This window comes from Oncorhynchus mykiss, chromosome 16 (assembly GCF_057628025.1).
Source record: "Oncorhynchus mykiss isolate SJ-2025 chromosome 16, ASM5762802v1, whole genome shotgun sequence".
NCBI classification, from domain to species: domain Eukaryota; kingdom Metazoa; phylum Chordata; class Actinopteri; order Salmoniformes; family Salmonidae; genus Oncorhynchus; species Oncorhynchus mykiss.
Window position 1 is genome coordinate 81,312,187 of NC_143037.1, and position 24,234 is coordinate 81,336,420.

A 24,234-nucleotide genomic window follows, 5' to 3' on the forward strand; every position below is an offset into this window, starting at 1 on the left:
CATACTAACTATATCCATACTATGACCAAAAAGCATACTAACTATATCCATACTATGACCAAAAAGCATACTAACTATATCCATACTATGACCAAAAAGCATACTAACTATATCCATACTATGACCAATAAGCATACTAACTATATCCATACTATGACCAAAAAGCATACTAACTATATCCATACTATGACCAATAAGCATACTAACTATATCCATACTATGACCAATAAGCATACTAACTATATCCATACTATGACCAATAAGCATACTAACTATATCCATACTATGACCAATAAGCATACTAACTATATCCATACTATGACCAATAAGCATACTAACTATATCCATACTATGACCAATAAGCATACTAACTATATCCATACTATGACCAATAAGCATACTAACTATATCCATACTATGACCAAAAAGCATACTAACTATATCCATACTATGACCAATAAGCATACTAACTATATCCATACTATGACCAAAAAGCATACTAACTATATCCATACTATGACCAATAAGCATACTATATACTATATTCCTGTCACAAACAGAACGGTTAGTGTGAGTAGTATGAGTATTCGAACACTGCTTATGACACTAGGGTTGCCAGGTCAAATAAAGAAATTGCCCAATGACCACTCAAAACCCACCCAAAAGGCCTGAAAATCAAATTGTATTGGTCACATACACATGGTAAGCAGATGTTATTACGAGTGTAGCGAAATGCTTATGCTTCTATCTAACAGGTAATATCTAAGAATTCCACAACAAAACCTAATATCTAACAAATTCCACAACAAAACCTCATACACACAATCTAGTAAAGGAATGGGATGAGAATATATAAGTATAAAATATATGGATGAGCAGTGACAGAGCGGCTAAGATGCAATAGATAGTAAATAATAGATAGTGAAGGATACAGTATAAGGTACATACATATGAGGTGAGTAACGCGAGATATGTAAAGATTCTTAAAGTGGCATTATTAAAGTGACTAGTGTTCCATTTATTAAAGTGGCCAATGATATCAAGTCTGTAGGTAGCCAGCCGCCTCTCTGTGCTAGTGGTGGTGGTTTAACAATCTGATGGCTTCATTGTGGTTTCCTCAAAATAATCATTATTGCAAGCTATGACGACATAATAAAGTCATTTGAATTTGTGGCATTAGAAAAGATCATTTGCCCTTATTATACTCGCCAGATAATTTTCCATCAGTGGATGTCGGTTTAACTCGTTTGACTGCTATGATTAAGCAATAATGCCAATGTACCACGGCTAAGGTCTGTTCTTAAGTACAACAAAACGCGGAGTGCCTGGATATAGCCGTTAGCCGTGGTATATTGGCCATACACCATAAACACCAGGGGTGACTTATCGCTATTATAAACTGGTTACCAATGTAATTAGAGCAGTAAAAAGTAATGTTTTGTCATACCCGTGGTATATGGTCTGATAAACCACAGCTTTCAGACCATCGATCACTACATCCCCAGAGGTTTGTGCTGACTGTACAGAGATTTACACAACCGGTTAAATGGCATGCCTTGAGAAGGTAAGAACAAGATGTATGTCAGGAGAAGTGCAGCATTATAGTAAGGAGATGTATACTTGGAATAGAGAGGAGGAATGGAGGGAAAAAGAGAGGCAGAGGAGGTCTAAGAGAGAGAGGGAGGAAGAGGAGGTCTAAGAGAGAGAGGGAGGAAGAGGAGGTCTAAGAGAGAGAGGGAGGAAGAGGGTGAACTTGAGTTCATTAAAATTGTGAACAAAGGGAGATGGTTTGTTAAAATGGTAGAAAATGTAAGCAGAGTGAGTTGAATACAGGAGGAGGAATGGAAGTGGAGGGTGAAGTATCTGAGGTGGTAGGTGTGGTGAAGTTCTCGGAGACCGAGGCTTACACCGAGGGTCAGATTAAAGATGATTCTACGTTAGTAGGAGTGACGTTTTTGGAAAAAGTGGACCCCTGTCTCTTGGCTGATCCATTTGTGGGTTCAGGATGGGTGAAAACCGAGTTGGGTGCTGTGGAATCAGTGAGGGTAACCAGAAGTGGTCTTGTGATAATTCTTTGTGTTTCTGCTGGTTAGAGGGAGAAGGCGCTCTGTGTTAAACTAATGGGGGCAAGAGATGTGAATTGTTTTGCTCTCAAGGAAAGGGCTCCACTGAAAGGAGTGATTACTGGGATAGAGGTAAATGTGAAAGTCGACCAACTGAACGGGAAGATTCTCAGTGCTTGTGATGCTCGTTGTTTGGTGTGACTCAGACAGGGTGGTGTGAGTTGTGAAACAGAAGAGTCGTTGTCTGTTCTGTGATGTTGAGTCTTTTCCCGACAAAGTGATGTTAGGATATAGGAGTTAATCTGTACGAACTTTTGTGTCGAATACATTACGTTGTTACAGGTGTCAAGCTTTTGGGCATGTGGCAGCAGTGTGTAGGAGGGAGGTTCCTATGTGGCAGCAGTGTGTAGGAGGGAGGTTTCTATGTGTGAGAAGTGTGCCGAAGGGAATGAGACAAAGGAATGTGTAGCATTGGGGAAAGTAGTGATATGTGTTAACTGTAGGGGTGCCCATGTGGCTGGGGATCAGAAATGTCCTGTGTGAGAGAGGCAGGTTGAGGTTTCCAGGGTTAGAGTAGTGCAGAAGTTGACCTATGCTGAGGCAGTGAAGAAAGTAGAGGAAGATGGGTCAAGGGGAGGGATCCTGAGAGGAGTGGTGTGACTAGTAGATCTGTTCCAGAACAGAGGGAGGGATCCTGAGAGGACTGGTGTAGTAGATCTGTACCAGAACAGAGGGAGGGATCCTGATCTCCTTCCAACAGCCGTTACATTCACGGTGGGAACCACACATGCAGAGATCAACCGTTCACCTACTCTGTGTCTCACAAGGACAAGGCGGTTGGAACCAAAAATCTCAATTTTGGACCCATCGGATCAAAGGACAGATTTCCACCGGTTTAATGTCCACTGGTCGTCTTTCTTTGCCCAAGTAAGTCTCTTCTTATTATTGTTGTCCTTTAGTAGTAGTTTCTTTGCAGCAATTCGACCATGAAGGCCTGATTCACGCAGTCTCCTCTGAACAGTTGATGTTGAGATGTGTCTTTTACCTGAACTCTGTGAAGCATATATTTGGGCTGAAATTTCTGAGGCTTGTAACTTTAATGAACTTATCCTCTGCAGCAGAGGTAACTCTGGGTCTTCCTTTCCTGTGGTTGTCCTCATGAGAGCCAGCTTCATCATAGCTCTTGATGGTGTTTTGTGACTGCACTTGAAATGACCCTCATGTCTTAAAGTAATGATGGGCTGTCGTTTCTCTTTGCTTATTTGAGCTGTTCTTACCATAATATGGACTTGGTCTTTTACCAAATAGGGCTATCTTCTGTACACCACCCCTACCTTGTCATAGCACAACTGCTTGATTCAAATGCATGAAGATGGAAACTAGGCACACCTGTTAATATAAATGCATTCCAGGTGATGAAGCTGGTTGAAAGTATGCCAAGAGTGTGCAAAGCTGTCATCAAGGCAAAGGATGGCTACGTAGACAAATCTCAAATATAAAATACAATGTAGAAAATAGCAACAATAAAGAAAAACCTGGAATGGGGAGGTGTGTCCAAACTATTGACTGGTACTGTATGTAAATATGATATTTCTGTTTTGTATTTTTAATAATTATGCAAAAATGTCTCAAAACCTATTTTTTCTTTGTCATTTCTTTGTCATTATGGGGTATTGTGTGTAGATTGATGACGGAAAAAACAATTTAATCAATTTTAGAATAAGGCTGTAAGGTGACAAAATGTTGAAAATGTCAAGGGGTCTGAATATTTTCCGAATGCACTGTACATTGTAATATTGTTGCATGGTGGTATTATACATGTTGTATTGTAGATATGTAGTGGTGTAGTAATGTTATATAATGTACTGTTTTATCTTGTGTTTTATATGTAATGTAATGTAACTGCCTTAATGTGTTTGGACCCCAGGAAGAGTAGCTGCTGACTTGGCAGGGGAGATCCATAATAAACCCCAGGAAGAGTAGCTGCTGACTTGGCAGGAACTAATGGGGATCCATAATAAACCCCAGGAAGAGTAGCTGCTGCCTTGTCAGGAACTAATGGGGATCCATAATAAACCCCAGGAAGAGTATCTGATGCCTTGACAGGAACTAATGGGGATCCATAATAAACCCCAGGAAGAGTAGCTGCTGCCTTGGCAGGAACTACTGGGGATCCATAATAAACCCCAGGAAGAGTAGCTGCTGCCTTGGCAGGAACTAATGGGGATCCATAATAAACACCAGGAAGAGTAGCTGCTGCCTTGGCAGGAACTAATGGGGATCCATAATAAACCCCAGGAAGAGTAGCTGCTGCCTTGGCAGGAACTAATGAGGATCTATAATAAACCCCAGGAAGAGTAGCTGCTGCCTTGTCAGGAACTAATGGGGATCCATAATAAACCCCAGGAAGAGTATCTGATGCCTTGACAGGAACTACTGGGGATCCATAATAAACCCCAGGAAGAGTAGCTGCTGCCTTGGCAGGAACTACTGGGGATCCATAATAAACCCCAGGGAGAGTAGCTGCTGCCTTGGCAGGAACTAATGGGGATCCATAATAAACACCAGGAAGAGTAGCTGCTGCCTTGGCAGGAACTAATGGGGATCCATAATAAACCCCAGGAAGAGTAGTTGCTGCCTTGGCAGGAACTAATGGGGATCTATAATAAACCCCAGGAAGAGTAGCTGCTGCCTTGGCAGGAACTAATGGGGATTCATAATAAACACCAGGAAGAGTAGCTGCTGCCTTGGCAGGAACTAATGGGGATCCATAATAAACCCCAGGAAGAGTAGCTGCTGCCTTGGCAGGAACTAATGGGGATCCATAATAAACCCCAGGAAGAGTAGCTGCAAAAGTAGTTTATATTATTGTTCAGTGTATTTTCCCTGGTTGACACAGAAAGTGATATCACAACTGTGGAATTCAAGCGAACTGATCCCAGACAACCTCTCGAGATGGTCTCAGTTCGGTTTGCTTCAGGGACTCTTTTGAGGGTCTGAGTTCCTCTGGAGTGTTCACACTACAAAAAATTCTGTGTACTGCACATAGTTCTCAAGAATTGTATGAAAGGGACCACGTGTGAAAACACCCTTATATAGATAATTAATAAATACAGGCTATTGACATTGTTCTATTATTACGTGGGGGACTTTTATTTAGAATATGGCCGAAATTCCGTGACCCGGCAGTAGTTTTTGCGTTGCTGGCGAGACATGATGGAAAGTGTTTGACTTTGGGAAATCACCTTTCCAGTCAGTCTATTGTACAGTGTCAAAGGGTGACTTTTATTTTGAAGGTGAACCACCCAATACACGATTGTTGCTCACGACACGGTGGTAACGGCGTCCGGTTGAGCAGAGCTCGCAGACATGGCGAACATTAGAAGTATCAAGGTTAGTAGATTTCTATGGCAGAGAGCTTGTTAGTTACGGTTCTTTGGTGTTTTCAATTTCTGTCACATCAGGCGGTATATGTTAGCGGGGGTTTAGCTCTAGAATTGAGGAGGATACTGTAGTTTGTCAGTTGGACTCACTGTCAAGTTTATTTTGTGTTGCTAGCTAATGCCAGTGTGCACCTTCCCTCAATTGCTGTCGCCTTAGTTGACACATTGACGTACTGTCCTACTCCGTACAAAGGTTATTTGGTGCAGGTTAGGGTTGCATGTTGTGCGCTGCAAAGCGAGCCAGTTATGGAAGGCTATCAGTCGGGCTTCCATCCAATTGGCGACAGATTTTCATGCGAATATTCTAGAATCAACATAAATGAAATATGGGCTTTTTTAAACGGACTTCAGTGCGTGATGACGTAGTGCGCACAGTGTACTTTTTCGTTTAAATTATGCTATTTATTTATTTAACCTTTATTTAACTAGGTAAGTCAGTTGTTAAGAACAAATTCTTATTTACAATGAGACCTACTCCGGGCCAAACCCGGACGACGCTGGGCCAATTGTGAGCCACTCACATCATGACAAGCTACCTAAGACGGCAACACAGCATGACCAAGGACGGCAACACAGCATGACCAAGGACGGCAACACAGCATGACCAAGGACGGCAACACAGCATGACCAAGGACGGCAACACAGCATGACCAAGGACGGCAACACAGCATGACCAAGGACGGCAACACAGCATGACCAAGGACGGCAACACAGCATGACCAAGGACGGCAACACAGCATGACCTAAGACGGCAACACAGCATGACCTAAGACGGCAACACAGCATGACCTAAGACGGCAACACAGCATGACCTAAGACGGCAACACAGCATGACCGAAGACGGCAACACAGCATGACCTAAGACGGCAACACAGCATGACCTAAGACGGCAACACAGCATGACCTAAGACGGCAACACAGCATGACCTAAGACAGCAACACAGCATGACCTAAGACGGCAACACATGGCAGCAAGACATGACAACACATGGCAGCAACATAACACAACATGACAAAAACATGGTAGCAGCACAACATGACAACACAGTAGCAACACAACATGACAACACGGTAGCAGCACAAAACATGGTACAAACATTATTGGGCTCAGACAACAGCACAAATGGCAAGAAGGTAGTGACAACAATACATCACATGAAGCAATACCTTATGGTCTTGCCACCAGCGCTCTAGCCAACAGCTCTCAGATAGGCTACAGTGGAGTTAGGCTAGTCTACATGACATTATCAATGTCCACATGCTTCCCAGCTTAAACAGTTCGGAAGAGTTTGTGCATATATTATGATGTGTTGGTAGTGGAGGTAATATGTACATGTAGGTAGGGGCAAAGTGACATTATAAACAGAGTAGCGTCATCGTATGTGTGTGTTGGAGTGTCAGGGGGGAGAAGCTGTTCAGCAGTTTGATGCACTGGGGGGAGAAGCTGTTCAGCAGTCTGATGGCTTAGGGGGAGAAGCTGTTCAGCAGTCTGATGGCCTGCGGGGAGAAGCTGTTCAGCAGTCTGATGGCTTGGGGGGAGAAGCTGTTCAGCAGTCTGATGGCTTGGGGGGAGAAGCTGTTCAGCAGTCTGATGGCTTGGGGGGAGAAGCTGTTCAGCAGTCTGATGGCCTGGGGGGAGAAGCTGTTCAGCAGTCTGATGGCTTGGGGGAGAAGCTGTTCAGCAGTCTGATGGCTTGGGGGGAGAAGCTGTTCAGCAGTCTGATGGCTTGGGGGGGAGAGGCTAACTAAAGGCTGTCTCTCCATGCCTCTTGGTCCCAGGCTTTGGGATAGTTAAAAGGCTGTCTCTCCATGCCTCTTGGTCCTAGGCTTTGGTTAGTTAAAAGGCTGTCTCTCCATGCCTCTTGGTCCCAGGCTTTGGGATAGTTAAAAGGCTGTCTCTCCATGCCTCTTGGTCCTAGGCTTTGGTTAGTTAAAAGGCTGTCTCTCCATGCCTCTTGGTCCCAGGCTTTGGGATAATTAAGGCTGTCTCTCCATGCCTCTTGGTCCTGGGCTTTGGGATAGTTAAAAGGCTAGAGGACCTGAGGGACCTACTGGGTACATAACTTAAAAGTTTGTCTAACATATACTGAGGTGCACAAACTTGGATTTATTTTAAAACCAATAGAATAAACTTTAAAATTAATTCTAAAACTGACAGCCAGTGCAGAGACCTTAAAACCAGTGTAATGTGAGTTCTCCACCTGGTCTTGGTTAGGGTGTTGTTCACATCCATGTAGATATCAATTATAATATCTAAATGAGAGAGCAGCAGTGTTGTTCACATCAATGTAGATATCAATTCTAATATATTTAGTCACCGTAATGCTGGTCATCCTACAAGGGCACAGTAAAAACTCCAATAACTGTTAACAGATTATGTTACACATGACGTTTTAACCATTGGTTTTCTTTGAGAATTATCTACCCAAAATAACATTGTACCCATTGGTCAAAATGTGTTTTTGATTGGACACCCTAGTGTGTCCCTGCCTCTCGCTCCCCCTGACCTAAACCATGTCACCCCCAGGGTATGGTTGGCCTGGTGACAGGCGGTGCTTCAGGGCTGGGCCGGGCTACCGTGGAGAGGTTGGTGCAGCAGGGGGCGTGTGCTGTCATTCTGGACCTTCCCTCTTCAGACGGACACACCCTGGCAGCCAGCCTCGGAGAACGCTGCACCTTTGCCCCCGCTGACGTGAGTCTGACCTTTCACCCCTAACCAATATTCCCTCTAAGCTGCACACCTCCTCCAGGAGAAACGCCACGCCGAGACGCAGGAGATTCAACTAAGCGGAGTTCACCCCGTTAGTTTGCACTACATAGATCAATGTGGGGTTTTTTATGTGACGGAATTTTTAATTTTTTTTTTAAATTTTACCTTTATTTAACTAGGCAAGTCAGTTAAGAACAAATTCTTTTTTTCCAATGACGGCCTAGGAACAACATTATACCAGCCTCTTTTCAATGCAACAAACCAAAACACATCTAAGTTTACAGGATTGAGTCTGTGATTTTGTTTCAGGAAAAGCGCAAAGGAGTAGGATTCTATTGGCTGGAGTAGCCCTCGTGTGCACATTTGTTGATTTTCTTTACTAGTTAGCGAGTTGTTAGCCCAATTATACTGTAGATAAGTAAAGGTCAGTAATGGGAAGTTAGCCTACTGCTTCCTGCAAGAGCACAACATGTGGAGGTTTCAATCTGTCTCTGAAAAGTCAGTCAGCTAAACATATGATGTCTTAATTAAAGGTACGGTGTTGTGTTTTGAAACAGGCTTAAATATGCAATTAAGCGAGTAGGCAGACGGGTAGCTTACATTGTCTAATTCTCTGTATGGTAATAATCATGAATTGTATTTTGTAAAGTGGTTTCTTGTGTCATACAATACAATCTACAGTCACCTATTTCAACACAATACAATCTACAGTCACCTATTTCAACACAATACAATCTACAGTCACCTATTTCAACACAATACAATCTACAGTCACCTATTTGGCCCATGGTGCTACAGATCAAGTTAAACACATTCATTCATGTCAAGCCCTTACTCATGTAAAAACACTCATGCATTTTAGGTCTTCATTGAACACTACATTGAGGCTGACCCCTGCACCGTACTCTGTGACCCCTACTCCTCTTTCAGGAGTACTTTGCTCAGGCCAGTTTGGGAAACATCTAAACCCTGCCCCTTTGTGTCCTGGTTGTCTAGGTAACGTCGGAGGCAGATGTGCGTTCTGCGGTGGAGCTGGCCCGGCAGCGGTTTGGGAAGCTGGACCTGGCGGTGAACTGTGCTGGCATCGCCGTTGCCGTCAAGACTTATAACTTCAAAAAGGATGTTCCCCACAGTCTAGAAGACTTCACTAGAGTTATCACTGTAAGACATTGTCTACTGCTTACTGAACCTACTGTCAGACTGTAGTATACTCTACATTACCAACAGTATGTAGACACCTGCTCGTTAAACATCTCATTCCAGAATCATGAGCATTAATATGGAGTTGGCTGCTATAACAGCCTCCACTCTTCTGGGAAGGCTTTCCACTAGATGTTGGAACATTGCTGCAGGGACTTCCTCTGTGTGCTATTTTAGGCGGAGCTGTGAGTTTTAGGCACAGGAAATTTTTGAAGTGACTCAAATCACAATTTTTTCCCCACATCTGATTCTAATCTGTTATTTTTCCTGCAGTCTGACCAGCCCAAAAGCACATGGAATCAGATATTTCAAGCCAAATCTGATTCCTGGCCATACAACTTGTCTGAACTGTTAAATCTGATTTATTTGCCCTCAAGTGGTTTTTAGACTATTTTGCATATTTTGTTGTATGCTAGCTACTCTGTTGACAGTTTAACAGGAGGGTGTGCTAGTTAACTAGCTTGGTAATTGTTGTATGCTAGCTACTCTGTTGACAGTTTGACAGGAGGGTGTGCTAGTTAATAGCTTGGTAATTGTTGTATGCTAGCTACTCTGTTGACAGTTTGACAGGAGGGTGTGCTAGTTAACTAGCTTGGTAATTGTTGTATGCTAGCTACTCTGTTGACAGTTTGACAGGAGGGTGTGCTAGTTAACTAGCTTGGTAATTGTTGTATGCTAGCTACTCTGTTGACAGTTTGACAGGAGGGTGTGCTAGTTAATAGCTTGGTAATTGTTGTATGCTAGCTACTCTGTTGACAGTTTGACAGGAGGGTGTGCTAGTTAACTAGCTTGGTAATTGTTGTATGCTAGCTACTCTGTTGACAGTTTGACAGGAGGGTGTGCTAGTTAACTAGCTTGTTAATTGTTGTTTGCTAGCTACTCTGTTGACAGTTTGACAGGAGGATGTGCTAGCTAACTAGCTTGTTAATTGTTGTTTGCTAGCTACTCTGACAGTTTGACAGGAGGATGTGCTAGCTAACTAGCTTGTTAATTGTTTACAAACAAATGAGTGAATGTACTAGTAAGCTACCTAGCTAGCTAGTTGACTGCTGTGGCTAGCCAAAAAGGACTGAAAGTTTAATCATCTTATCCTTTGAGGCTTTAAAAGTGTTCTGACACTGATTTTGAACAGTCGAAGCAACTGAGAAGCATCCATGACAGTCATTGTCACCTTATCTTGATACATAACTTCTGAGTGACAGGAAATATGAGCACCACCACCAATCAGCCTACGCCACTGCTCACACACCTGTTATTACTATGACAACTAGCGTAACCATGTCAACTAATGACTGCTGTCTGAAAACACACCATCTGATTTGGTCACTTGTAACTTGTTGGGTTTTTTTCATCCAAGGGGTGGATCAGCTTAATATGGCAGATTGTTGCTTCCATCAATGTAATTGTCTGCATCATTTATAATCCCCCATATATTTTTGGGGTAAATATATATATCAATATGCATGCATACATATAAATACACACATACCTATATAGATATACATGTACACATATCACAGTCACAGTGCAATCCGTTTTGTCACCAAAGCCCCATATACTACCCACCATTGCGACCTGTACGCTCTCGTTGGCTGGCCCTCGCTTCATACTTGTCGCCAAACCCACTGGCTCCATTTCATCTACAAGACCCTGCTAGGTAAAGTTCCCCCTTATCTCAGCTCGCTGGTCACCATAGCATCTCCCACCTGTAGCACACGCTCCAGCAGGTATATCTCTCTAGTCACCCCCAAAACCAATTATTTCTTTGGCCGCCTCTCCTTCCAGTTCTCTGCTGCCAATGACTGGAACGAACTACAAAAATCTCTGAAACTGGAAACACTTATCTCCCTCACTAGCTTTAAGCACCAACTGTCAGAGCAGCTCACAGATTACTGCACCTGTACATAGTCCACCTATCATTTAGCCCAAACAACTACCTCTTTCCCTACTGTATTTAATTAATTAATTTATTTTTGCTCCTTTGCACCCCATTATTTTTATTTCTACTTTGCACATTCTTCCACTGCAAATCTACTATTCCAGTGTTTTACTTGCTATATTGTATTTACTTTGCCACCATGGCCTTTTTTTGCCTTTACCTCCCTTATCTCACCTCATTTGCTCACATCGTATATAGACTTGTTTATACTGTATTATTGACTGTATGTTTGTTTTACTCCATGTGTAACTCTGTGTCGTTGTATGTGTCGAACTGCTTTGCTTTATCTTGGCCAGGTCGCAATTGTAAATGAGAACTTGTTCTCAACTTGCCTACCTGGTTAAATAAAGGTGAAATAAAAAAAAATAAACATATACAGTGGGTCAAAAAAGTATTTAGTCAGCCACCAATTGTGCAACTTCTTCCACTTAAAAATATGAGATTTTCATCATAGGTACACTTCAACTATGACAGACAAAATTAGGGAAAAAAATCCAGAAAATCACATTGTAGGATTTTTAATTAATTTATTGCAAATTATAGTGGAAAATAAGTATTTGGTCACCTACAAACAAGCAAGATTTCTGGCTCTCACAGAACTGTAACTTCTTCTTTAAGAGGCTCCTCTGTCCTCCACTCGTTACCTGTATTAATGGCACCTGTTTGTACTTGTTATCAGTATAAAAGACACCTGTCCACAACCTCAAACAGTCACACTCCAAACTCCACTATGGCCAAGATCAAAGAGCTGTCAAAGGACACCAGAAACAAAATTGTAGACCTGCACCAGGCTGGGAAGACTGAATCTGCAATAGGTAAGCAGCTTGGTTTGAAGAAATCAACTGTGGGAGCAATTATTAGGAAATGGAAGACATACAAGACCACTGATAATCTCCCTCGATCTGGGGCTCCACGCAAGATCTCACCCCGTGGGGTCAAAATGATCACAAGAACAGTGAGCAAAAATCCCAGAACCACACGGGGGGACCTAGTGAATGACCTGCAGAGAGCTGGGACCAAAGTAACAAAGCCTACCATCAGTAACACACTACGCCGCCAGGGACTCAAATCCTGCAGTGCCAGACGTGTCCCCCTGCTTAAGCCAGTACATGTCCAGGCCCGTCTGAAGTTTGCTAGAGAGCATTTGGATGATCCAGAAGAAGATTGGGAGAATGTCATATGGTCAGATGAAACCAAAATATAACTTTTTGGAAAAAACTCAACTCGTCGTGTTTGGAGGACAAAGAATGCTTTTAGTTGCATCCAAAGAAGAACACCATACCTAATGTGAAGCATGGGGGTGGAAACATCATGCTTTGGGGCTGTTTTTCTGCAAAGGGACCAGGACGACTGATCCGTGTAAAGGAAAGAATGAATGGGGCCATGTATCGTGAGATTTTGAGTGAAAACCTCCTTCCATCAGCAAGGGCATTGAAGATCAAACGTGGCTGGTTCTTTCAGCATGACAATGATCCCAAACACACCGCCCGGGCAACGAAGGAGTGGCTTCGTAAGAAGCATTTCAAGGTCATGGAGTGGCCTAGCCAGTCTCCAGATCTCAACCCCATAGAAAATCTTTGGAGGGAGTTGAAAGTCTGTGTTGCCCAGCAACAGCCCCAAAACATCACTGCTCTAGAGGAGATCTGCATGGAGGAATGGGCCAAAATACCAGCAACAGTGTGTGAAAACCTTGTGAAGACTTATAGAAAACGTTTGACCTCTGTCATTGCCAACAAAGGGTATATAACAAAGTATTGAGATACATTTTTGTTATTGACCAAATACTTATTTTCCACCATAATTTGCAAATAAATTCATAAAAAATCCTACATTGTGATTTTCTGGATTTTTTTTTTCATTTTGTCTGTCATATTTGATGTGTTCCTATGATGAAAATTACAGGCCTCATCTTTTTAAGTGGGAGAACTTGCACAATTGGTGGCTGACTAAATACTTTTTTTGCCCCACTGTATACATACACATACCTATATAGATATACATACTTTTTTAAAGAATATACCTTTATTATTCCCCCAAGCCCGACCACCCTTCCCCCAATTGGAGTAAACTAATAAACACTTAGGCTTCTACCTTCAGTTTATACATACTATACACATTTTACAGACACAGTCTATTTTACAATAGTTATATTTTGTTTGTTTTTATGTCCTTCCTCTATTTCTGATGTCCATCCAATTTGATTTCTATTTGTAACTGCTATTTCACAAAATTTTTGAACCTATATACATTTTACAGTTGTAACTTGTTGTTTGGGCAGTCAGTATTCCAAAACGAATTTAAAAAACAAACTGATTTGAGCTTTAAGGCCTGCAGTGTGAACAGGGCTTTAGAGAGGGGCCAGATCCAGGAACAACTCCTAGTCCAGCTATTCAATCTGTCTGGATGTAAAGCTCACTGATTGGCCAGTGCACACACCTGGAGTGAGCATTATGTCCTACAGTGTGAACAAAGCGTTAGAGATTTTAAAAGCATACCCATTTTTGAAATTTCACATACTTTAAAACTTTGTGTGTGTAGGTGAACATCGCGGGGACGTTTAATGTGATCCGATTGGCTGTTGGTGAGATGGGGAAGAACGAACCAGACGCAGACGGACACAGAGGCTGTATCATCAACACAGCAAGTGTAGCGGCCTATGATGGACAGGTACACACACACACCTGTGACCTATGATGGACAGGTACACACACACACCTGTGACCTATGATGGACAGGTACACACACACACCTGTGACCTATGATGGACAGGTACACACACACACCTGTGACCTATGATGGACAGGTACACACACACACACCTGTGACCTATGACGGACAGGTACACACACACCTGTGACGGACAGGTACACACACACCTGTGACCTATGACGGACAGGTACACACACACCTGTGACCTATGACGGACAGGTACACACACACACCTGTGGCCTATGACGGACAGGTACACACACACACACCTGTGGCCTATGACGGACAGGTACACACACACACACCTGTGGCCTATGACGGACAGGTACACCCACACACACCTGTGGCCTATGACGGACAGGTACACCCACACACACTTGTGACCTATGACGGACAGGTACACACACACCTGTGGCCTATGACGGACAGGTAGCCACGGTGGCCTATGACGGTACAGTACAACATGAGCCTGCTAACAATCACTGACACTAAGATTGAATCATACTTCACTGGCTCCGACACTCGTCGGATGTGGCAGGGCTTGCAAACTATTACAGACTACAAAGGGAAGCATAGCCGAGAGCTGCCCAGTAACACGAGTCTACCAGACGAGCTAAATAACTTCTATGCTCGCTTCGAGGCAAGTAACACTGAAACATGCATGAGAGCACCAGCTGTTCCAGACGACTGTGTGATCATGTTCTCCACAGGCGATGTAAGACCTTTAAACATGTCAACATTCAGAAGGCCGCAGGGCCAGACGGATTACCATAACCTGCACTGCGACCATGTGATGAACAACTGGCAAGTGTCTTCACTGACATTTTCAACCTCTCCCTGTCCGAGCCTGAAATACCAACATAGTCCCTGTGCCCAAGAACACCAAGGTAACCTGCCTAAATGATTACCGACATGTAGCACTCACGTTTGTAGTCATGAAATGATTTGAAAGGCTGGTCATGGCTCACATCAACACCATCATCCCAGAATCCCTAGACCCACACCAATTTGCATACTGCACCAACAGATCCTCAGATGATGCCATCTCTATTGCACTCCACACTGCCCTTTCAGACCTGGACAAAAGGAACACCTATGTGAGAATGCTGTTCATTGACTACAGCTCAGTGTTTAACACCATAGTGCCCTCAAAGCTCATCACCAAGCTAAGGACCCTGGGACTAAACACCTCTCTCTGCAACTGGATCCTGGACTTCCTGATGGGTCGCCCCCAGGTGGTAAGGGTAAGTAACAACACATCCTCCATGCTGATCCTCAACATGGGGGCCCCTCAGGGTGCGTGCTTAGTCCCATCCTGTACTCCCTGTTCACCCACGACTGTGTGGCCAGGCACGACTCCAACACCATCATTAAGTTTGCTGACGACACAACAGTGGTAGGCCTGATCACCAACAGTGACACAATACCCCAACGACGAGACAGCCTATAGGGAGGAGGTCAGAGACATGGCCGTGTGGTGCCAGGATATCAACCTCTCCCTTAACGTGATCAAGACAATGGACCACAGAAAATAGAGGACCGAGCATGCCCCCATTCTCATCGACGGGGCTGTAGTGGAGCAGGTTGAGAGCTTCAAGTTCCTCGATGTCCACGTCACCAACAAACCGTCATGGTCCAAACACACCAAGACAGTCATGAAGAGGGCACGACAAAGCCTATACCCCCTCAGGAGACTGACTAGATTTGGCATTGGTACTCAGATCCTCAAAAAGTTCTGCAGCTGCACCATCGAGAGCATCCTGACTTGTTGCAGCACTGCCTGGTATGTGGCAACTGCTCGGCTTCCGACCACAAGGCACTACAGAGTGTAGTGCGTACGGCCCAGTACACTGGGGCCAAGCTTCCTGCCATCCAGAACCTCTATACCAGGCGGTGTCAGAGGAAGGCCCTAAAATTTGTCAGACTCCGGTGTGTCAGACTCCAGCCACCCTAGTCATAAACTGTTCTCTCTGTTACTGCACGGCAAGCGGTACCAAGAGCACCAAGTCTAGGTCCAAGAGGCTTCTAAACAGATTCTACCCCCAAGCCATAAGACTCCTGAATGTCTAATCAAATGGCTACCCAGACTATTTGCATTGCCCCCCCCCCCCCCCCCTTTACGCCCGCTGCTGTTATTATCTATGCATAGTCACTTTGATAACTCTACCTACATGTTCATATTACCTCGACTAACCGGTGACCCCACACATTGACTCTGTACCGGTACCCCCTGTATATAGCCTTCACATTGACTCTGTACCGGTACCCCCTGTATATAGCCTCCACATTGACTCTGTACCAGTACCCCCTGTATATAGTCTCCACATTGACTCTGTACCGTAAAACCCTGTATATAGCCTCCACATTGACTCTGTACCGGTACCCCCTGTATATAGCTTCCACATTGACTCTGTACCAGTACCCCCTGTATATACAGTGCCTTGCGAAAGTATTCTGCCCCCTTGAACTTTGCGACCTTTTGCCACATTTCAGGCTTCAAACATAAAGATATAAAACTGTATTTTTTTGTGAAGAATCAACAACAAGTGGGACACAATCATGAAGTGGAACGACATTTATTGGATATTTCAAACTTTTTTAACAAATCAAAAACTGAAAAATTGGGCGTGCAAAATTATTCAGCCCCTTTACTTTCAGTGCAGCAAACTCTCTCCAGAAGTTCAGTGAGGATCTCTGAATGATCCAATGTTGACCTAAATGACTAATGATGATAAATACAATCCACCTGTGTGTAATCAAGTCTCCGTATAAATGCACCTGCACTGTGATAGTCTCAGAGGTCCGTCAAAAGCGCAGAGAGCATCATGAAGAACAAGGAACACACCAGGCAGGTCCGAGATACGGTTGTGAAGAAGTTTAAAGCCGGATTTGGATACAAAAAGATTTCCCAAGCTTTAAACATCCCAAGGAGCACTGTGCAAGCGATAATATTGAAATGGAAGGAGTATCAGACCACTGCAAATCTACCAAGACCTGGCCGTCCCTCTAAACTTTCAGCTCATACAAGGAGAAGACTGATCAGAGATGCAGCCAAGAGGCCCATGATCACTCTGGATGAACTGCAGAGATCTACAGCTGAGGTGGGAGACTCTGTCCATAGGACAACAATCAGTCGTATATTGCACAAATCTGGCCTTTATGGAAGAGTGGCAAGAAGAAAGCCATTTCTTAAAGATATCCATAAAAAGTGTTGTTTAAAGTTTGCCACAAGCCACCTGGGAGACACACCAAACATGTGGAAGAAGGTGCTCTGGTCAGATGAAACCAAAATTGAACTTTTTGGCAACAATGCAAAACGTTATGCTTGGCGTAAAAGCAACACAGCTCATCACCCTGAACACACCATCCCCACTGTCAAACATGGTGGTGGCAGCATCATGGTTTGGGCCTGCTTTTCTTCAGCAGGGACAGGTAAGATGGTTAAAATTGATGGGAAGATGGATGGAGCCAAATACAGGACCATTCTGGAAGAAAACCTGATGGAGTCTGCAAAAGACCTGAGACTGGGACGGAGATTTGTCTTCCAACAAGACAATGATCCAAAACATAAAGCAAAATCTACAATGGAATGGTTCAAAAATAAACATATCCAGGTGTTAGAATGGCCAAGTCAAAGTCCAGACCTGAATCCAATCGAGAATCTGTGGAAAGAACTGAAAACTGCTGTTCACAAATGCTCTCCATCCAACCTCACTGAGCTCGAGCTGTTTTGCAAGGAGGAATGGGAAAAAATGTCAGTCTCTCGATGTGCAAAACTGATAGAGACATACCCCAAGCGACTTACAGCTGTAATCGCAGCAAAAGGTGACGCTACAAAGTATTAACTTAAGGGGGCTGAATAATTCTGCACGCCCAATTTATCAGTTTTTGATTTGTTAAAAAAGTTTGAAATATCCAATAAATGTCGTTCCACTTCATGATTGTGTCCCACTTGTTGTTGATTCTTCACAAAAAAATACAGTTTTATATCTTTATGTTTGAAGCCTGAAATGGGGCAAAAGGTCGCAAAGTTCAAGGGGGCCGAATACTTTCGCAAGGCACTGTAGTCTCCACATTGACTCTGTACTGTAAAAACCTGTATATAGCCTCACTATTGTTGTTTTACTGCTGCTCTTTAATTATGTTAACTTTAAAAAATATATATTATACTTAACCAACAATGCAGTTTTAAGAAAAATAAGTGTTAAGGGAGCATTTCACTGTAAGGTTGTGTTCGGAGCACTTGACAAATAAAATCTGATTTGATGAAAGCTTCCCTCTCTCTCTCTGGGTGGGCCAGGCAGCGTACTCTCTGTCTGAAGGAGGTATCGTAGGAATGACTCTACCCATCTCTCTGTCTCTCTAGGTGGGCCAGGCAGTGTACTCTGTCTCTCTCTCTGTCTGAAGGAGGTATCGTAGGAATGACCCTACCCATCTCTCTCTCTGTCGCTCTCTCTCTCTCTCTAGGTGGGCCAGGCAGCGTACTCTCTCTCTCTCTCTCTCTCTGTCTGAAGGAGGTATCATAGGAATGACTCTACCCATCTCTCTCTGTCTCTCCTCTGTCTCTGTCTCTCTCTCTCTCTGTCTGTCTCTCTGTCTCGGTCTCTCTCTGTTTCTCTCTGTCTCTCTCTCTCTGTCTCTCTAGGTGGGCCAGGCAGCGTACTCTGCATCTAAAGGAGGTATCGTAGGAATGACTCTACCCATCGCTAGAGACCTGGCACCCATGGGCATCAGAGTGGTTACTATAGCACCCGGTCAGTATACAGACACACACTGTATATAAATCAATTCAATTTGGTATTGGTCACATGATATTGGTCACATACGTATTGATCAGATGGTATTGGTCACATACGTATTGATCAGATGGTATTGGTCACGTATTGATCACGTATTGATCAGATGGTATTGGTCACGTATTGATCAGATGGTATTGGTCACATACGTATTGAGCAGATGGTATTGGTCACGTATTGATCAGATGGTATTGGTCACGTATTGATCAGATGTTATTGGTCACATACGTATTGATCAGATGATATTGGTCACATACGTATTGATCAGATGGTATTGGTCACATACGTATTGAGCAGATGGTATTGGTCACGTATTGATCAGATGGTATTGGTCACATGCGTATTGATCAGATGGTATTGGTCACATACGTATTCAGCAGATGGTATTGGTTACATGCGTATTGATCAGATGGTATTGAGCAGATGGTATTGGTCACATACGTATTGAGCAGATGGTATTGGTCACATGCGTATTGATCAGATGGTATTGGTCACATACGTATTGATCAGATGGTATTGGTTACATGCGTATTGATCAGATGGTATTGAGCAGATGGTATTGGTCACATACGTATTGATCAGATGGTATTGGTCACATACGTATTGATCAGATGGTATTGGTTACATGCGTATTGATCAGATGGTATTGGTCACATACGTATTGATCAGATGGTATTGGTTACATGCGTATTGATCAGATGGTATTGAGCAGATGGTATTGGTCACATACGTATTGATCAGATGGTATTGGTCACATACGTATTGATCAGATGGTATTGGTCACATACGTATTCAGCAGATGGTATTGGTTACATGCGTATTGATCAGATGGTATTGAGCAGATGGTATTGGTCACATACGTATTGATCAGATGGTATTGGTTACATGCGTATTGATCAGATGGTATTGAGCAGATGGTATTGGTTACATGCGTATTGATCAGATGGTATTGAGCAGATGGTATTGGTCACGTATTGATCAGATGGTATTGGTTACATGCGTATTGATCAGATGGTATTGAGCAGATGGTATTGGTCACATACGTATTGAGCAGATGGTATTGGTTACATGCGTATTGATCAGATGGTATTGAGCAGATGGTATTGGTCACGTATTGATCAGATGGTATTGGTTACATGCGTATTGATCAGATGGTATTGAGCAGATGGTATTGGTCACATACGTATTGAGCAGATGGTATTGGTCACATACGTATTCAGCAGATGGTATTGGTCGCGTATTCATCAGATGCTATTGGTCGCGTATTCATCAGATGCTATTGGTCACGTATTCATCAGATGGTATTGGTCGCGTATTCATCAGATGCTATTGGTCGCGTATTCAGCAGATGCTATTGGTCGCGTATTCATCAGATGCTATTGGTTGCGTATTCAGCAGATGCTATTGGTCGCGTATTCAGCAGATGCTATTGGTCGCGTATTCAGCAGATGCTATTGGTCGCGTATTCAGCAGATGCTATTGGTCGCGTATTCAGCAGATGCTATTGGTCGCGTATTCATCAGATGCTATTGGTCGCGTATTCAGCAGATGCTATTGGTTGCGTATTCAGCAGATGCTATTGGTCGCGTATTCATCAGATGCTATTGGTCGCGTATTCAGCAGATGCTATTGGTCGCGTATTCAGCAGATGCTATTGGTCGCGTATTCATCAGATGCTATTGGTCGCGTATTCAGCAGATGCTATTGGTTGCGTATTCAGCAGATGCTATTGGTCGCGTATACGCATTCAGCAGATGGCATTGGTTGCGTGTACGCATTCAGCAGATGCTATTGGTCGCGTATTCAGCAGATACTATTGGTTGCGTATACGTATTCAGCAGATGCTATTGGTCGCGTATTCAGCAGATGCTATTGGTCGCATATTCAGCAGATGCTATTGGTTGCGTATTCAGCAGATGCTATTGGTCGCGTATTCAGCAGATGCTATTGGTCGCGTATTCAGCAGATACTATTGGTTGCGTATACGTATTCAGCAGATGCTATTGGTCGCGTGTACGCATTCAGCAGATGGTGTTGGTCACATGTACGTATTCAGCAGATGGTATTGGTCACGTATTCATCAGATGCTATTGGTCGCGTATTCAGCAGATGGCATTGGTTGCGTATTCAGCAGATGGCATTGGTTGCGTATTCAGCAGATGGTATTGGTCGCGTGTACGCATTCAGCGGGTGGTATTGGCGGCGTGTACGCATTCAGCAGATGGTATTGGTCACGTATTCAGCAGAAGGTATTGGTCGCGTATTCAGCAGATGCTATTGGTCGCGTATTCAGCAGATGCTATTGGTCGCGTATTCAGCAGATGGTATTGGTCGCGTATTCAGCAGATGGTAATTGGTCCGGTATTGGGCACGAATTCAGCAGATGGTAATTGGTCCGGTATTGGGCACGTATTCAGCAGATGGTAATTGGTCCGGTATTGGGCACGTATTCAGCAGATGGTAATTTGTCCGGTATTGGGCACGTATTCAGCAGATGGCATTGGTCAGGTATTGGGCACGTATTCAGCAGATGGTAATTGGTCCGGTATTGGGCACGTATTCAGCAGATGGCATTGGTCAGGTATTGGGCACGTATTCAGCAGATGGTAATTGGTCCGGTATTGGGCACGTATTCAGCAGATGGTAATTGTCACATATTTATGAACTTGAAACAAGCTTTATTAGTATTTAATCAGTGAGACATTAACATGAGCCCTCCTTCCTTCCCCAGGTCTGTTTGCTACTCCTCTCCTGGCAGGTCTACCTGAGAAGGTATACTAACCCCCCACCTCTCTCTCTATATACACCTCTCTCGCTATACTACCCCCCCACCTCTCTCTCTATACTAACCCCCCACCTCTCTCTCTATACTAACCCCCCACCTATCTCTCTATACTAACCCCCCACCTCTCTCTCTATACTAACCCCCCCACCTCTCTATACTAACCCCCCCACCTCTCTCTCTATATACACCTCTGTCGCTATAATAACCCCCCCACACCTCTCTCTCTCTATACTAACCCCACACCCCCCCTCTCTATAATAACCCCCCCCACACCTCTCTCTATACTACCCCCCCCACACCTCTCTCTATACTAACCCCCCCACTCCTCTCTATACTAACCCCCCCACCTCTCTCTATACTACCCCCCCACCTCTCTCTATACTAACCCCCCACCTCTCTCTATACTAACCCCCCCCACCTCTCTCTATACTAACCCCCCCACCTCTCTCTCTATACTAGCCCCCCCACCTCTCTCTCTATACTAACCCCCCCCCACCTCTCTCTCTATACTAACCCCCCCCACCTCTCTCTCTATACTAACCCCCCCACCTCTCTCTATACTAACCCCCCCCACACCTCTCTCTCTACTACCCCCCCACACCTCTCTCTATACTAACCCCCCCACCTCTCTCTCTATACTAACCCCCCCATACCTCTCTCTATACTAACCCCCCCACCTCTCTCTCTATACTGACCCCCCCATACCTCTCTCTATACTAACCCCCCACCTCTCTATATACACCTCTCTTGCTATACTACCCCCCCACCCCTCTCTCTATAATAACCCCCCACCTCTCTATATACACCTCTCTCGCTATACTACCCCCCCACCTCTCTCTATAATAACCCCCCCCACACCTCTCTCTATAATAACCCCCCCCACACCTCTCTCTATAATAACCCCCCCACACCTCTCTATAATAACCCCCCACACCTCTCTATAATACCCACCCCCACACCTCTCTCTATACTACCCCCCACCTCTCTTTCTATATTAACCCCCCCACACCTCTCTATAATAACCCCCCACACCTCTCTCTATACTACCCCCCCACACCTCTCTCTATTCTAACCCCCCCACCTCTCTCTCTATACTAACCCCCCCACCTCTCTCTATACTAACCCCCCCATACCTCTCTCTATACTAACCCCCCCACCTCTCTCTCTATACTAACCCCCCCATACCTCTCTCTATTCTAACCCCCCACCTCTCTCTATATACACCTCTCTCTATAATAACCCCCCACCTCTCTCTATACTAACCCCCCACCTCTCTATATACACCTCTCTCGCTATACTACCCCCCACCTCTTTCTATAATAACCCCCCCCACACCTCTCTCTATACTACCCCCCCACCTCTTTCTATAATAACCCCCCCACACCTCTCTATAATAACCCCCCACACCTCTTTATAATAACCCCCCCCACACCTCTCTATACTACCCCCCCACACCTCTATACTACCCCCCCCACCTCTCTTTCTATATTAACCCCCCCACACCTCTCTATAATAACCCCCCACACCTCTCTCTATACTACACCCCCCCACCTCTCTCTATACTAACCCCCCCACACCTCTCTATACTAACCCCCCCACACCTCTCTCTCTATACTAACCCCCCCCACACCTCTCTCTCTCCCTCCCCAGGTGCAGTCGTTCCTGGCCCGTCAGGTGCCCTTCCCGTCCCGCCTGGGAGACCCTGCAGAGTTTGCACACCTGGTGACATCACTGGCTGAGAACCCCATGATCAACGGAGAGGTCATCAGGCTGGACGGAGCCATCCGCATGCAGCCCTGATGGGGGGGGAGGGGGAGGGTATAGTGGGGAGTACAGTGACATTTCAGTCATTTAGCAGACGCTCTTATCCAGAGCCACTTAGTGAGTGCATACATTTTCATTGGTACTGGTCCCCCGTGGGAATCGAGCCCACAACCCTGGCGTTGCCAGTGCCTTGCTCCACCCACTGAGCCACACGGGACATTTGGACACGAAATGGAATGTGAAACTGTAACACATGTACCCCTACTGTAGCTCAAATGAATGTTTGTTTCTGTTGTTCATATCCACAGCACTGCAGTACTCCGCTATGCTCTCTGTGGTTTTGTAACTAATAAAAAACCTCATCCTCTGCTGTCTATCACACTTTCTCCTCAACAATACGAACATGGTAAGTTTTTCCAACAGGTTCAGCTGAAATGATGCCACTGCACCAATAGAATGTTGTAGAGAGCACATTAGGGCAGCACATCAGGGCGATGGATCTACTTCTCCATTAGGATGACATATGTAATCTACACCTCCATTAGGATAATTATTATTTAGTGTAATGTTTAATTTGAGCATCATTATTTTTATATAGCTACACTTTCTGATGCATTGTTATCTGATCTAAGTGCAAACAGACAAGATCGGGACAAAATATGCATGTTAGAACCAGGTATAAACAGGGCTTCTGTCAGGGTCATTAACATTTTAGGTCATGAGTTGAAAAATCCCCATAGAAATCAATGGGAAGATGTCGGTCCCTGGATGAAAACTGAATTGAGTCCAAGCAAATCCTGTCAGTCTGTCTCAGCCTTCTTTTAT

General features: G+C 44.3%; 1 protein-coding gene across 4 annotated transcripts; it reads left to right on the forward strand.

Annotated features, from left to right (window-relative positions):
• Window positions 1–2,533: 2,533 nt before the first annotated feature.
• hsd17b10 (hydroxysteroid 17-beta dehydrogenase 10) lies at window positions 2,534–23,776 on the forward strand. 4 transcript variants are annotated; one of them, XM_090204097.1, is made up of 7 exons: window positions 2,534–2,990; window positions 8,034–8,198; window positions 9,213–9,377; window positions 13,894–14,022; window positions 18,710–18,818; window positions 21,592–21,632; window positions 23,296–23,776. In XM_090204097.1, the coding sequence occupies exons 2-7, from the start codon at window positions 8,037–8,039 to the stop codon at window positions 23,443–23,445; spliced, it is 756 nt and encodes a 251-aa protein (XP_090060223.1). In that variant the 5' UTR covers window positions 2,534–2,990; window positions 8,034–8,036; the 3' UTR covers window positions 23,446–23,776. The 4 variants fall into 4 exon arrangements, with proteins under 4 accessions (XP_090060223.1, XP_036803756.1, XP_090060225.1 ...); XM_036947861.2 differs by lacking the exon at window positions 2,534–2,990 and adding an exon at window positions 3,991–5,456; XM_090204099.1 differs by lacking the exons at window positions 2,534–2,990; window positions 18,710–18,818; window positions 21,592–21,632; window positions 23,296–23,776 and adding exons at window positions 5,266–5,456; window positions 18,532–18,591.
• The last annotated feature ends 458 nt before the right edge of the window (window positions 23,777–24,234 follow it).

Coding starts and splice junctions, on each gene's coding strand:
- hsd17b10 (XM_036947861.2), top strand. CDS start 5,433: ATGGCGAACATTAGAAGTATCAAG. Junction 5,457..8,033: donor CGAACATTAGAAGTATCAAG/GTTAGTAGATTT, acceptor TGTCACCCCCAG/GGTATGGTTGGCCTGGTGAC. Junction 18,819..21,591: donor AGTGGTTACTATAGCACCCG/GTCAGTATACAG, acceptor TTCCTTCCCCAG/GTCTGTTTGCTACTCCTCTC.